Raw genomic sequence first — 15512 nt, 5'->3', positions numbered from 1 at the left:
CTTTATACATTCATCTCCAAGAGGGAAAGAACTAGTTTATTCATCTTTCAATCAATGAAGCTTAATAAAGTGCTCTGTGTATAGCAAGCATATAGACACAGAAAATCTGCCAGATGGCTGCAAAAAACAAATGGGCTAAATTTTACTTCGTGTATTTCAAAATTCAGAGAAAAACAGTACTCTTAAAAGGCATAGACCAAAAATAGATCATTGCAGATTGAGTACAAAGAACCATTCTATTTCTTCATCTTTAAAAAAATTAAAATTTTAAATTAAGTATCAATGAAGAACATGACAAATGCATTCAGAAACATTTATCTACAAAGAATAGTGCCTCCAAAGATACAGTAACTCCAATTTTTATTAAATGTAAAGACTTAATGGAAACAATTCCAAAGCTATCCCATCATGGTTAGAGCCCTCTACCTTCTGGTTATTTTAAAGTAAATTCAGTATTCATAGACTGTACAGTTAACTTATACTGTAAAATAGATAATATATAAAGAAAACATTGAGTTTGATATGCATTTGATTTTATCTTATATGATATCAACAAATTTCACAAATTACATGTTGCTATTTTATTTAATATCTGCAACATTTTACATTGTTTGTGAAGTAGTTACTTCCAGAAGACTGATATTTTCCTTCATGCCATGTCTTTGGCTAGTACTACAGATGTGATTTAGTAGGAACCATATGACCAAACTGATTCAAATTCTGTCTTTCCTAGCCTGACACCTAAGATCCTGAGTTATTACAACCCTGACTTTGTCTTCAAGTTGAGATGCTTCATAGATACTTTTCTTAAAACAGGGCTATTTAGTGTAGTTTTTTTTTCATGAGACACAGGAGTGTTTTTGATACAAAAACATATATATTCCATTTAAGAATTTTTTTTAAAAACATTAAAATAATGATTATATTTTATATAACTTAAATGACAGGATTAACCAAAATATGATTTTTTTTAACACAATGAACTTAAAAATTTTTTTGCTATTTGAAGTAAAGAAGAAAGTTTTGTAACAGTTTCAAATACAGACTTTAACTTATGTTAGTATCCTGTTATAAAAAAATAATTACCATAGAAAGAATTTAAAGTATGCAAAAGTAAGTAGTTCCATTTAAATTTATATTTAATACATTGGTGTCAATGAAAATATGCAGACTTGCCAAGAAACTTCTAAGGTTTCAAGGATAAGTTAAAAAACACCTGTTTCAGGCTTCATTTATTGCTACATAATGACTACTTCAAGGGTCATCTGGCCTGTCGTCAGTCACTCTCAGAAGTGGTATATACAGTGGTATACTTTGGGAGGAAAGGAGGAAAAATAATGCACTGCAATACAAAAATATCACCTATTTATAAATTATTAAAGATTTATAAAACACATACCAAATCACGTTCTCGCTATAAAAACAATATACTTAAATATAGAAGCACAAAAATCCTGAAGCACCCACAATTATTTTAAGAATACCCATTTAATCAACAGAAAGTCATATATATATATATAAAATAATAATTTGAAAAGAAAAAAGGCAAAATTCTGATTTTAATGCAAATAATCTTTATCTAATCATGGAGGTAGGTCTCCACTCCAATTAAACAAATAAGCTAATCTGCTTTATTCAAAGAATTATCATATAAGTGTAAGATCTGAAAACTGGTCTGTGCCATTGAAATACATTTTTAACAGACTTTAGAAACCAGTAATTTAACTGGCATATAAACAAAACAGGTATTTCCCTCATAAGGTTACATCTGAAAGGAGCCTTCACTAAAATCATTCTTGGCATAAAAGTGCAGATACTTTGGCTTTAGCATTTAAACACCACAGTAAATGCTACAAATTTCTTAAGGACAAAAGAAATCCTTGTCTTTTCCAGTACTTGTGAAGTGTAAAGCTTCAAAAACTGTGGATCTCTTCCATTTTTTTGAGATTTAAATATTGTGCTAATGATTTTTAGAAGATCATTCCTGCCTAAAAAGCAAAGCTTCCAAGTTTCAAACATCAAACATATTTTCTTTTAGTGTTTGTGGCATTTCGGCCTTAGTGCTGGAGTTAGTTTTAACAGGTCAATTTGTAATATATAACACAACTCAGTTCTTTCACTCAAAAAGATTTTCTATAATAAAAAATACTAATTCTATTTCTAATGGTAAACTAGTAGAGTTGGAGGTCCCACCATGTATCACAGGGATTAGAGCACTATCAAGATCATTTAGATAATGCTGAGGAAGAAGTCGGCCTTCAGATCCTGCCTGAAATTCAACCTGAAAAAAAAAAAAAAAAAAAATCTTGGTAAGTCAACCCTACAAAGTGAGCAATCTTGTTTTAGTTCAGCAAATGAATATAAAATAAACTATTTAAGAGTATCATTCTATTTAAGCATGTTAATACTTCATATTTCCCCATATACTACATAAATTAAATTGTCCCTCCCACAGATATTACGAAAATAAAATTGCTACTACTTTACTTTAGGTCTCTTCTCTCTGAACATGTAAAACACATGTGGACCAAAGTTCTGAATAATTATCAATATGACTTAAGTAAAAACCCCATGGTATTTTTAAAAAGATCTCCTTAAAAATATTTTTAATTTATTGTAAAATAATTTTTGAATTGAATTTTGCTGGTGAAAATTACATTTTAATACATGACTAAAAAAATTAACAGTAATTACTCAAATAATTATCAGATGCTTCCTTGAAAAAGGAACTTTTAATAGATAAAAATATAAGTTCTTTTTTCCAATAAGAACTGTAACACATCCTGCCTGAAGAAAAGCAAACCTTTAGCATATGAAATTATTCCTGTTAAGACTGACCATTCTTGGACTTCCCTGGCAGTTCAGTGGTTAAGATTCCACTCTTGCACTGCAAGGGACATGGGCTGTATTGCGGGTTGGGGAACTAAGATACCACATGCTGCACAGCACAGCCAAAAAAAAAAGAAAAAGATTGACTGTTCTAATGAAAAACCTGGAGTGAAATCTATTATACTGGATGTTGGAAGCAGCTAAAAATGCACGTTAAAATACTACTGGAGTACCATTTTTTAACCTAGTAAATTGGTAAAGTTCAAAAGTTTGATTATATGCTGCTTTGATAAGAATGTGAGAGAAAGAATACTATCATAAATTGTGGCAGAAGTATAAACTGTCATAACCTCTATTTGAGACAATATGGTAATATCTACTGAGTACATACTTGGACCTGGGAGTTCCAGGAATGTTATATACTCACAGTTAAGCAAAAGCAAAATATTGTGGATACCTTAAATATCAAGCAGTACATATTAAACATGCATAAGAACTAAATAAATTATGGTACATTTATATAGTCAACTACTACTATGCAACTTTTAAAAAGAATATGGTAAAATAAATAAATAAATAAAGAGTATGTTATTAATATGAAGTCTCCCTAAGATATATTAAGTTAAAGAAGCATTGCTTTTTTAAAAAAAGTGAAAAAAGTACAACAAAAAGGACATACAAACTTACTTGCTCATACATGTAAATTACAAAGAATACATAGAAATGGATAACATTTGATTGCCTGATTAGGAAGGGAGGATGAAGCAGAGTATGGAAGTGGACTAAAGTGTTAGGAGTCAAGGGCAGGAAGGAGGTCTTTTCAGGGCTATTATCTCAGCAACTCTACTGAAACCATTTACATTGTAGCCTGGAGTTAGTACCTCTAGAGGTCACCAATTAAATAGAGAATTGTGTGAATGCTGCTCTCTGAAAATGTTTAATGAGGTGGCCCTGATATATATATACACATTTGTGAGATAATACCCCTGGAAACTCCTGCTCAGGATCCTACCAGACCTTGCCCTATGTATGTCTTCATGTGCGTATCCTTTAATGAATTTACAAACACAAGAAAATGTTTCCCTGAGTTCTGTGAGCCACTCTAGCAAATTAATTAAACACAAGGAGGACGGAGGTGTCATTGGAATTTCCAATCCATAACTGGTTGGTCAAAAACACAGGTGACAGCTGTGACTCACATATGAAGTAGGGGAGGAGGCAGTCTGGTAAGACCTGGAGGTTCTGATGCTATCTCTGGGTGAAAAAAGTGACACTCAGTCATGTCAGACTCTTTGCGACCCCATGGACCACAGCCCACTAGGCTCCTCTGTCCATGATCCGGGTTTCCCAGGCAAGAATACTGGAGTGGGTAGCCATTCCCTTCTCCAGCGGGGGTCTTCTCAACCCAGGGATCAAACCCGTCTCCTGCTTTGCAGGCAGATTCTTTACCATCTGAGCCACCAGGGAAGTCCCTCTCTGTGTAGATCAGTCAAAATCAAGTTGAATTCTTAAGATAACCTGCTTGTGTCTGAGAATTGCTTACTGGTGTGGGGGAAAGCCTCTACACATCTGGTGACCAAGTGTCTTCTGTGACTAGTTAAAAGAGACACACTGGAAAGAAATAGTAGGGAAGAAATGGTTTTTCCCTACACAGGAGGAAAAAACTGAAATTTCCCCCTTTTTAACACTTTAGACTTTCATGATTTTAAACCACATAAATATAGAATCTAGCCAGCATAATTTAAAAACCTACTTATCAAGCAGGAATGTTGTAGTGTAGGGATCAGTAAGCTATGTATGGCCTGTGAGTCGATGTGGCCCACCCACTGTTTTCGAAAACAAAGTTTCACTGAACACAGCTAAGTTTGTTTATATACTGTCTATAGCTGCTTTCACACTACAATGGCAGAGTAAGCAGCTGTGAAAGAAAACGGATAGCCCACAATGCCTCAATTATTTACTGTCTGGCCTTTTACCAAAAAAAAAAATTCATGGGCCCCTGCTGTGGACAGTAAAGGAGAAGATGTACATGAAGTACATACCAAATATTAATGTTCAACAAATTTTAGTTCTCTCCAGTCATCCCAAAGTAAAAGGTTAAAAAACTTTTGATTATTTTAATATAAGATATATTCAGTTCTGAAGTACATCAGAAAAACATGTCTCACCATATCAGTGTCAATGGAAACTCTGAGGCCAATTTTATTCATTCCATTACTCTTTAGAATTTTCAAGTGAGGGCACAGTGCAGCACTACAAGCCATGGCAATTTCTTTTGCAAACTGGTAACGAGTTGCTGAAATGGATAAATCCTGGTCCTTTAGAAAGTAGAATACCTGAAATATATTCAATTAGGAAACAAGTCATGATTAAGACTAAAAGTAACTTTAAAAATGCAATTGCTAATTTCAATTGAACTTTATGAATAAAATTCCAAGGTTGGTGCCATGAAATTTACTAATTAAGAACATTCTTGATATTTGGGCTGATCTATAAGTAAAAACTTAAAACCAAAGGTTAGGAGATACAGGAATGACTTAGCTGTTTTTGCCTAAAGTTAACTTGTAGCAACAAAACCTTTGTTAACTCAGTTTAAAGAAGAGTATTAGTGAGTCCATCTTACAATATACCCATCTTATAAAGACATCTTAATGAAGTTAAGATCAAACAAAGAAATAATGTTCTGTAATTTCAGTATCCTCTATAGTTTCTGTATCTTGTACGTACCTAAAATCACAAATACCTAAGAAATTAGTAACATTGATTGACCCAAGAGGTAGAATGAGGGGGAATATGCAGGTAGACTAAGGGGCTGGGAGGGTATAGTTTCATATTACCTTTAATCATATTTTAAAAAATTGGAACAAGTAAAAATGACTTCCATATGTGAATTCTGATTATAAACTGGTATCTATAAAATATTTTATTTTTTGTAAAATAAGAGAAAAATGAAAACACTATGGTCAAATAACATGTTATTGCATAAACAAAGATGGCAGTGCTGCCAAAACCTTAACTCTGAGCTGACAGGCAGTATCACCATATAATAAACTGAAATAATCCTATGGGGATCCAGATCTGGTGGATAAAAGGCAGTCTGGGGTGGAGATATGTGTCTCTCAAGATATAATGTAAAGTGTAATAAGCTGCACTGAAACATTCAGAGGTTGAATACTGTGAAATCTCCAAGTTAACAAAGATATATCCAAACACAGCATGTAAACAGAAGGGATCATTTTTCTATGATACCTCAGTACACTTTACAATCTTCTCATCAGTTTCAAAATCTGCTTCCAGTTTTATTTTTTCACTTGGAAATCCTTGTAATGACATTCCATCCACTGAACTAATAACACTGCAGAAAAAATGTAATAGAATTATTAACCGAAGTGTATTATAAGACTTGAAGAAATGGAATAAGGATAAAAATTATGAAAGCTATTAATTTAAAGCAGCAGTTAAGACATCTCAATTACATAAAAAATAATTAAAACTGTAGTTCACATTCATTTACCAAGATTTTTTAAATTGTGTAGCAAATTATATCTACTTTTTCAAATCCCCAATTCAGACCTAAGGTTTAAACTACCTTAAATAGTCTCCTAACAGAAAAGCTATCTCATGTATTTCAAAAACTCTATTTTGGAATCCTTCAGCATTAGCCCTCTTCTTCCTTTTTTGTTCCAGATCCCTTAGGCAGTCTCCAAAAAAAGAAAGAAAATGGGTAAGAGGGAATGGCAGTAATATTCTATAAGGCCTCTAATTTAAACATATCTTATTGAATTCAGTTGTATTTACAATGGATCAACGTAATACAGAATAAATATCCAAAGGATTCCATTACTTACAAAAAATGATTGTGGGAGTAAAACCACCATATGACCCAGCAATCCCACTCCTAAGCATATACCCTGAGGAAACCAAAACTGAAAAAGACACGTGTATCCCACTGTTCATTACAGAACTATTTACAATAGCTAGAACATGGAAGCAACCTAGATGTCCACTGACAGGTGAATGGATGAAAAAGATGTGGTACATATACACAATGGAATATTACTCAGCCATAAAAAGGAACGCATTTGAGTCAGTCCTAATGAGGCGGAGGAACCTAGAACCTATTATACAGATTGAACTATGTCAGAAAGAGAAAAATAAATATTATATTCTAATGCATGTATACAAAATCTAGAAAAATGGTACTGAAGAATTTATTTAAAGGGCAGCAATGGAGAAACATAGAGAATAGACTTATGGACACGGGGAGACGGGAGGAGAGGGTGAGATGTATGGAAACAATAACATGGAAACGTACATTACCATATGTAAAATAGATAGCCAATAGGAATTTGCTGTTTGGCTCTGGAAACTCAAACAGGGGCTCTGTATCAACCTAGAGGGGTGGATGGGGAGGGAGATGGGAGGGAAGTTGAAAGCGGAGGGGATATATGTATACCTATGGCTGATTCATGTTGAGGTTTGACAGAAAACAATAAAATTCTATAAAGTAATTATCCCTCGATAAAAAATTAATTTAAAAAATTGTGAAATAATTTCACAGAAATACGTATCTGGTATATAAAAGGTAGTTTGGGGTGAAATATGTATGTCTCAAGGTACCATACAGCAGTCAAAGTCGCTTGTCTTTCATAGACCTGGCATCAAGCCTAAAGTGCTACACAATGCACACTGTATCACTGGCCCCCTCCCAAACTGACCACCCTTTAATAACTTACAGCATCCTAGATAAAGAAATACACATGATGCTGGTTAGGTACATTTCTGGGAAAAATACTGCACTTAGTAATTAAAGTATATGCATTAAAATTAATGGTATAATTCTATATTTATAAAATATATGATTTTCTTAACAGCATACTTTTATCCTTTCTCCTCCATCACATCAGTTACATTTTGATAACAAAAAATTCCTACCCTTTGTTTCCTTTTTCTTCAGAATCTACCCAGCAGATGTCCACATATTCTCTCATATCTACAGCATCAACTTTCCCACATGTAATTTTAAAGTCTTTTTGTTCTCGCAGAGCTAGCCGCAAGCCATCCATAGTCTCTGGAGTTATTTGTACCATTAAGCCATCTAAAAATAAAGAGTTATATTTCACATTTCTTTTACTAATATAAATTTATATGTCTATGCCATAAATTTTGCCATCAAAATATGTTCCACACAAGTTTTAAATCATATTTTAAATCATTTTCATGATTGTTTTCTGTCAGAAAACATCTCTGGACAACAGGAAGTACAATACCATGGTTCCTATAGGAATATTCAATAGGTTAAGCCCACAACTGTCCAAGCTCTCTGAGGACAACTTCTGCTTGGTTACCATTAAACCTACAATGGCCCTTCTGGGCTAAGAAGTGAAAGATAAGGGTTTAGGGAAGACTGAAATCTGTGGTCAAGACACTAAAAAGAGAAGCACCTGGAGATTGTGTTCAAGGGTCTCTTTGAGTCCGTGGACTGGAACTCAGGACACAATAGTGACCTTAGATGAGGCCCAACAGAAAACAGCTATTATACAGTTGGAACAGAACAGAGATACTAGAATTCAAGCAATGTTGGGAGATATTGGTAGTCCCAGTTCAGTTCAGTTCAGTCCAGTCACTCAGTCGGATCCGACTCTTTGTGACCCCATGAACTGCAGCACGCCAGGCTTCCCTGTCCATCATCAACTCCCAGAATTTACTCAAACTCATGTCCATTGAGTCTGTGATGCCATCCAACCATCTCATCCTCTGTCATCCCCTTCTCCTCCTGCCCTCAATCTTTCCCAGCATCAGGGTCTTTTCAAATGAGTCAGCTCTTCACATCAGGTGGCCAAAGTACTGGAGTTTCAGCTTCAACATCAGTCCTTCCAATGAACACCCAGGACTGATCTCCTTTAGGATGGACTGGTTGGATCTCCTTGCAGTCCAAGGGACTCTCAAGAGTCTTCTCCAACACCACAGTTCAAAAGCATCAATTCTTCAGCGCTCAGCTTTCTTCACAGTCCAACTCTCACATCCATACATGACCACTGGAAAAGCCATAGCCTTGACTAGACAGATCTTTGTTGGCAAAGTAATATCTGTGCTTTTCAATATGCTATCTAGGTTGGTCATAACTTTCCTTCCAAGGAGTAAGTGTCTTTTAATTTCATGGCTGCAGTCACCAACTGCAGTGATTTTGGAGCCCAGAAAAATAAAGTCGGACACTGTTTCCACTGTTTCCCCATCTATTTCCCATGAAGTGGTGGGACCGGATGCCATGATCTTCGTTTTCTGAATGTTGAGCTTTAAGCCAACTTTTTCACTCTCCTCTTTCATCAAGAGGCTTTTGAGTTCCTCTTCACTGTCTGGCATAAGGGTGGTGTCATCTGCATATCTGAGGTGATTGATATTTCTCCTGGCAACCTTGATTCCAGCTTGTGCTTCTTCCAGCCCAGTGTTTCTCATCATGTACTCTGCATAGACGTTAAATAAGCACGGTGACAATATACAGCCTTGACGTACTCCTTTTCCTATCTGGAACCAGTCTGTTCAAAATTTCATTACTGGAGAACTGTCATTTTTTTGACTGGTCAGGTGGTTTCTGGAAGACTCCTCCCTAGGAGACTCTGTATACAATGTCTTTATTTGACTGGACTCTTAAGCTTGCCCAGTGAAAAATAAGTCTTTTCTCAGGGAACATCTGTCAAAAAAAATTAGCGGCCAGTGATCAACATCATAGCTGCCTGTGGCAGCAGATAATAGTAGAGGCAAACAATAGGCCAAGCAAATACTTACAGGAAAATCTGGGGAATGAGATGTCCATAAGTACTCTGAAAGGCTCTAACATATATCTGGGAGTTCAGGAGGCCTCATGCATGTGCAATACTGAGTGCACACCCAGGGTGTGTGTATGCTAAGACCAGACCTGAGAAGACCCTAAGCTCTCACCTCAGACTGACCTTCAGGCTATAAACAAACAAGAAATGCAGGTTAAGGCAGAGTTGTCAGGCTTGAGGTAGACCCAAATATTAGTCATGTTCTAGTTCTTGGCTGAGTGATGATTCACGTAAGTTTGAGGTATTATGCTTTGTAACTTACATATATTCTTTTGTAAGTATCAAATACATTTTTAAAAGGAGATAGAAAACATATTTACATTAAAGCAATATTAAAGAAGAAACTCATACCTTCAACTATGCTGGACTTAGCAAGAAATCCTGAAGATGCTTTTAGAGCTCCATTGAATACCACAAAACTTGCACCTGTCACTGATTTAAAAAAAAAACAACAATAATAATTATGTTTTAAACTGCTCTTTTTATGGTATACGATATTTGTTAAATGCATGGTCAGAGAAGTTCCGCCATGCCACATAGTGCACCCAATGGAAAAAAAAGTGGAAGAAAGGTGTGTGTATGGAGGGGTATTGCTTAAATATACACACAAGCAAGAAGTCTCCAAAAGGATATACCAAAAATTGATAATGTTGGTTTTGTTGCCTGTAGGGAGTGGAAAAGGGTAGTTTTATAAATCATTCTTACACTTATCTACCCTGTGCTTCCTGCTAATAGGCATTGCAGCAGAGCTTGCAAAACACTCTGGCAAAAACACTCCAGAGAACCCACTATATGAGACACACTAAACCTGAAGACATCAAAATAAATACTGTACTCCAAGTCTTTAAACCTAATGTTGCCCAAGATAAAACACACACATGCACACACGCACAAATTAGAAGCAATTTTTTTCTGTTTCTATAGCTAAATATTTAAAGCATACTGTTTCATCATCATCAATTCAGCAAATAAGTAAAACATCTATATATATATTCCCTCTTTGAAAGGAATTCTATTTTTTGAGATGGTTTTATGGATCAACACTAGGAACCAATACTCACCTTTTCTAGGATGGCCAGTAGCACTGTTGGCCTGTGTCTGATAAACTCCATCATTCTGTATACAGACTAGATGAGAATCTGCTTCTGTACTGAAACTGGCTCCAATGCTAATGACATGCTCATTAGAAGAATTTATTACTTTCATTACCTAGGGAAAAAATACTCATTTAGAAACAGTTTTAACATTTTATGCCTTTATTAGTTACAATAATTCAAAGAGTCATATTTCTGACCACCTTTATCAAGCTTTTAGTCTGGACAACTCCCTGAGAATGAGTCAGAAACAAATGCTTTAAGATAAAATTGCCTCAATTAAAAAACAGATAAAAATAGTAAGAAAAAGAAAAAATAGGATTAAACATATCCTCTACTAGGCAACAAATCTTAAATTTCAACAATAACTTTTTCCTGCCATTATATATTAGTCCAATTCAGAACAAGAAATTTAACACACTTCTAAAGAAATCTAATGTTCAATATTTTCAAAACTTGAATAAAGTAATTACACTTACATCACTGTATTTTTTCCGAGGTATTTTTATGCAGCTCTTCCCCATTTCCATATGAATCAACAGCTGATCTATATTATGCAAGGTATACTGGTAATTTCGAAGGTCCTACGTAAAACAATGATATTTCATAAAACTCAAAACTACTATCCATGAACATTTACCCATTCATTAAATCCTTTTTTTAAATAGTATCTGTCATTTTTAAACTTGTTATACATAACTATCAAAATGCCATCCAGAAAGCAATGCCAACTTCACAAACAAACTAATCCTTCCAACTACTTTATAATAATATAAAAAATATTCTCAGGAAGAACTCTGTAGTATTTGAGGGTGTTCTAATCTTTTCTTTGGGGCTTCCTTGGTGGCTCAGATGGTAAAGAATCTTCCTTCAATGTGGGAGACCTAGGTTCAATCCCTGGGTTGGGAAGATCCCATGGAGAAGGAACTGGATACCCAGTATTCTTGCCTGGAGAATTCCATGGAAAGAGGAGCCTGGCAGGCTACAGTCCATGGGGTCACAGAGTCAGACATGACTGAGTGACTAACACTTGCACTCCTCTTTCCAGTTACAGATCTTCCAAAATAGGTCTTCTAACTGAACATTTATAAATAAAAGCAAGTCCACTGAAATACTTTTCTATTATAAAAGGTAAACACAAAATTAGAGAAATTAGAGGTACAAGGGAACCAGAAATCATCTAATCCAATAGTTTCTAGTAAAAAAGAGATGACTTAGGCCAGTTTGCTCAAAATCACCAAACTGATTGACTATACTTTTACTAAAACTTCAACAACTGTGTAAACCTCACATTACCTAAATATGTAAGCACTGCAGCTGAATGAATGAATCACAGGCAATCTAAATCAGGTATACATGAAGAAATGTGTTCTAAAAGCACTTCATCAAGAAAGCTCATTATGTTAAATAAATTAGGATTTATTATAAATGAACTTTCATTATACCAAATATGCCAAATTAAAATAGAAAAAAATAAATATATAAATTTGCTAAATTAATTTAAATAACAATATAAGAATACTTAATAAAATAGTTCAATTACTCACAACAAGTAAGTTCATAATAGTGTGTCCTATGTCTCCAAAAAGAGGTTTTCGGCCTCTGATACTTGTTAAAGGAGCAGGATATGCTATATATAAGAATAGAAAACTGGTTACCATCAACAAAAACCAAAAGAAGCCTTGAATTTATTACTGTTAATTCTCATTTTTCAAAATTTATGAATAAATACCACTTATTCGGATCTTTGGGGAGAGTAAGAGGTGACATTAACACATACTGGGTATGTACTAGATGCTACATTGAACTGGGACCTCTATATACAGTTTCCTCTTTAAATCGCATTAACAACCCAATTAGGCAAGTGTATCTACTTACTTTACAAATGGGAAGTAGACAGAGGTTAATAACCCTGTGGTTTCTAAGCTAATAACTAGTAAAAGAGATATGTAACCAGGATTGCTCAATTCCAAAGCACTTAATCTTTTCATCATACATGTTGTTTACAAACATTATAATGTCTGGGAAATCACCATAACTGGCTGGACCTCTATAAAATTCTTATAATTTAAAAAGAAACATTCTGAAAATTTAAAACAAAGTATGAAGAATTCAAGATTTTTAAGGCAATTGTAAATAATGTTCAATTGTGTTAATTTATGGATGATATAGTTCTTGGATCAGCATGAAAAAAGGAACATGCAGGAAGATAGTGCAAAGAAGTGACGTGGAATCTGTCAGCTAACTACTCTTCTCTTTCTCTAGGACACTATAAACACTGCACACCAACAGAGAAAAGTACCTCGGTGGCAATGCAGCAGGACTTCTGGAAGAAAAGGAAAGTAAGAACAGGAAGATAAGACTATTTCTATGATGGTAAAAATCAGACATGTTAAACTGGGAATTTCAGTTCTCAGCTTAGATTAAATAAACCTCTTTGATACCTATTATATAAATGTACTTTTTTAAGATTCTAAGAAAACACACCTGACATTATCTACTTAAAAAAAATTAAGGGTAACTCACATCTTTGCTACATACAAACATATTTTTTTAGTTTTAAAAAATGACAACTAAGCTATTTGGATGACAAAGAATACAGAAAAAATGTAAGTTAGTGGTAAAACACATTAAAATGGGAAACAATATGATTAAGGTAAAGGCTGACTTTTTTACTTCATTTTATATGAATATGGAGCATCCATTGCAACTTGATTGAGGTAATTTTACCTAAAAAATTAATCTTCAAAAGGTTATGACTTAGAATGACATTCTGTCAGTTACAAAGGGACTTCATAAATCATCTAATTCAACATTTAATGATATTCCAAATAGTCTCAACATAAAAGTACAGGAAATTCCTATTGGAAAATCACTAATTTCAGACAGTTTTCAGTCTTTAATCTTGGGACTCTTAACTTCTGCAATGAACTTCTCCATAGGTATATTATCTTTACAACAAAATAATCACACACATACACACACATCCCACAATTTCAAATTCTAGTCTAAAGTGGCATGAACACCAGTTACATCAAAATGCTGGTCTATCTAAAATCCAGCAAAACACAAAGAACTCAGAAAACAGAGACTAATTAACTTCTGTGTATAACTGGTAATTTTTCTCATTACCACTAAACAGCTATCATAGCTTTCCATCTCCAACCTGGTATTTTGAGAAGTCTTTCAAAATATTACTCTGTAATTTTCCTATTTTCAGTATAAGAAAAACAGATTTAGTATACAGAAGTGATACTGGCAAAAATACTGGCCAAATTTATAGATTATTATGTTCCATAACGATTTAAGATTAGCCAGTATTTTGACCTAACTTTCCTAAAGTAACATTCAAATATTAGTATCAGAGACAAAACATGAGCCTGAATGGATGAAACACGTGGCTCAGAATGCTATCTCTTAAGCTCTTTGGTTCACAGTACAAAGCCTGAGATGAAAGTTAATTTTTCACTTCTTACAACACAATTTAATAGTATCACATATTTAAATCTCAAATGGTAAGGACCACCCCCTCAAATTAGAGTTTAATAAATTTGCCAAATAGATTTAAATGTATGTCTCTTTCATGGAATTTGTCCTTTTTGAAATAGTAATGGTCACTTTTATAACTTCTCTACATTTAATTTTCCTCCAAGAAAATATCCATTCAATTAGAAGCAAATGCCTAAATTTTCCTTATATGTGATATACTTTACATGCAATAAATAAATTATTCTTTTCTGTGAGGGATAAAGAAAGGTGTAAATTCAAAAAAGTTTAACACAGAAATTATTTTAGCTTAGAGATAACCTTAGAAATATACATAAGCCTTGACCATTACTTCACAGTCATTTATGTCTGTCATTATAGTATGTACAAATTGGGGTGGGGCACAATGATTTATCTTCTTAATACATAAGCAACATAACAAAATGAACTCCTTAACAGTAACTATTTCAAGAAAACTTTTCAAGGTTTTCTGTGTTTTGTTTTGAAGTTCAAAAAAAATTTTAAGGTAAGTTAATAATATAATAATTAGGAACATCTACAAACTCGTAACATATCAAGGTTGTCTAATCTTGTACCAGAGGAGGGCTGTTTTAGAATTTTAAAAGTACATCAAAACAAAAGTAGTCCCATTAATACATTAAAAATTCATTTTAATGATATGTGAAATTCTTATTTACAGTCAGTATATGAACCTATATAATTTATTACTCTAAAACTTACCTTTATATTCTGCACCCAATCTCAACATTAAACGCATAGGAAAAACCTTTGCCCATGGAATCTCTAGCTTCTGGATAAGAATTCCACAAAGAAAAGGATTACTTGGTAATAGGAGATCATCAAGTTTCTGAAAAGTAGGTGTAATAAATAAAAATCCTCCATGATCCTTGCTGCTGAGAAAACTCTCAGTAAAGGTAATACTGTCCAAGTTTTCTATGTATTTTCCTAGAAATAAAATCATTAATAAAAAGACTTTAAATTGTTTTCAAGTGGCATTCTGAGTCTGAATGTCCCAATATAAACTTTCTTAAAGAAAAGCAATATATTTTCCTTACTTTCACTCTTGAAGAAGCATTAAATACCTTGTGTGCACAAAGTTCAGTTATTTCTGAGGACTGGAAATTGTGGACAAAAATTTGTGAATGTTTCTAACCATGGGTGTTTTTAAATTTTTCTCCTTACTTCAAGGTCAAGTGAAAGTCATCATGTTCCCCAAATCTTATACAACCTTTCCATGGTTTTAGTTACCTCTGGT

At 33.9% G+C, this 15512-nt stretch overlaps 1 protein-coding gene across 5 annotated transcripts in view; it reads right to left on the bottom strand.

Moving 5' to 3' along the window:
- Positions 1–341: 341 nt before the first annotated feature.
- ZFYVE16 (zinc finger, FYVE domain containing 16) overlaps positions 342–15512 on the bottom strand; it is a 51784-nt gene continuing 36613 nt past the window's right edge. For all 5 annotated transcript variants that reach the window (XM_010863360.1, XM_010863359.1, XM_010863357.1 and 2 more), the window contains 9 exons: positions 14978–15202; positions 12298–12380; positions 11230–11334; positions 10718–10865; positions 10008–10088; positions 7765–7927; positions 6079–6184; positions 4998–5165; positions 342–2281 (listed from right to left, as the gene is read on the bottom strand). In XM_010863360.1, the coding sequence (XP_010861662.1) occupies positions 2117–2281; positions 4998–5165; positions 6079–6184; positions 7765–7927; positions 10008–10088; positions 10718–10865; positions 11230–11334; positions 12298–12380; positions 14978–15202 (1244 nt within the window). In that variant the 3' untranslated portion in view covers positions 342–2116. The remainder of the gene's footprint in view (positions 2282–4997; positions 5166–6078; positions 6185–7764; positions 7928–10007; positions 10089–10717; positions 10866–11229; positions 11335–12297; positions 12381–14977; positions 15203–15512) is intronic.

This window comes from Bison bison, unplaced genomic scaffold (genome assembly GCF_000754665.1).
Source record: "Bison bison bison isolate TAMUID 2011002044 unplaced genomic scaffold, Bison_UMD1.0 scf7180017864490, whole genome shotgun sequence".
In the NCBI taxonomy this organism is placed as follows: domain Eukaryota; kingdom Metazoa; phylum Chordata; class Mammalia; order Artiodactyla; family Bovidae; genus Bison; species Bison bison.
This window is presented reverse-complemented; position numbering and strand designations above follow the sequence as displayed.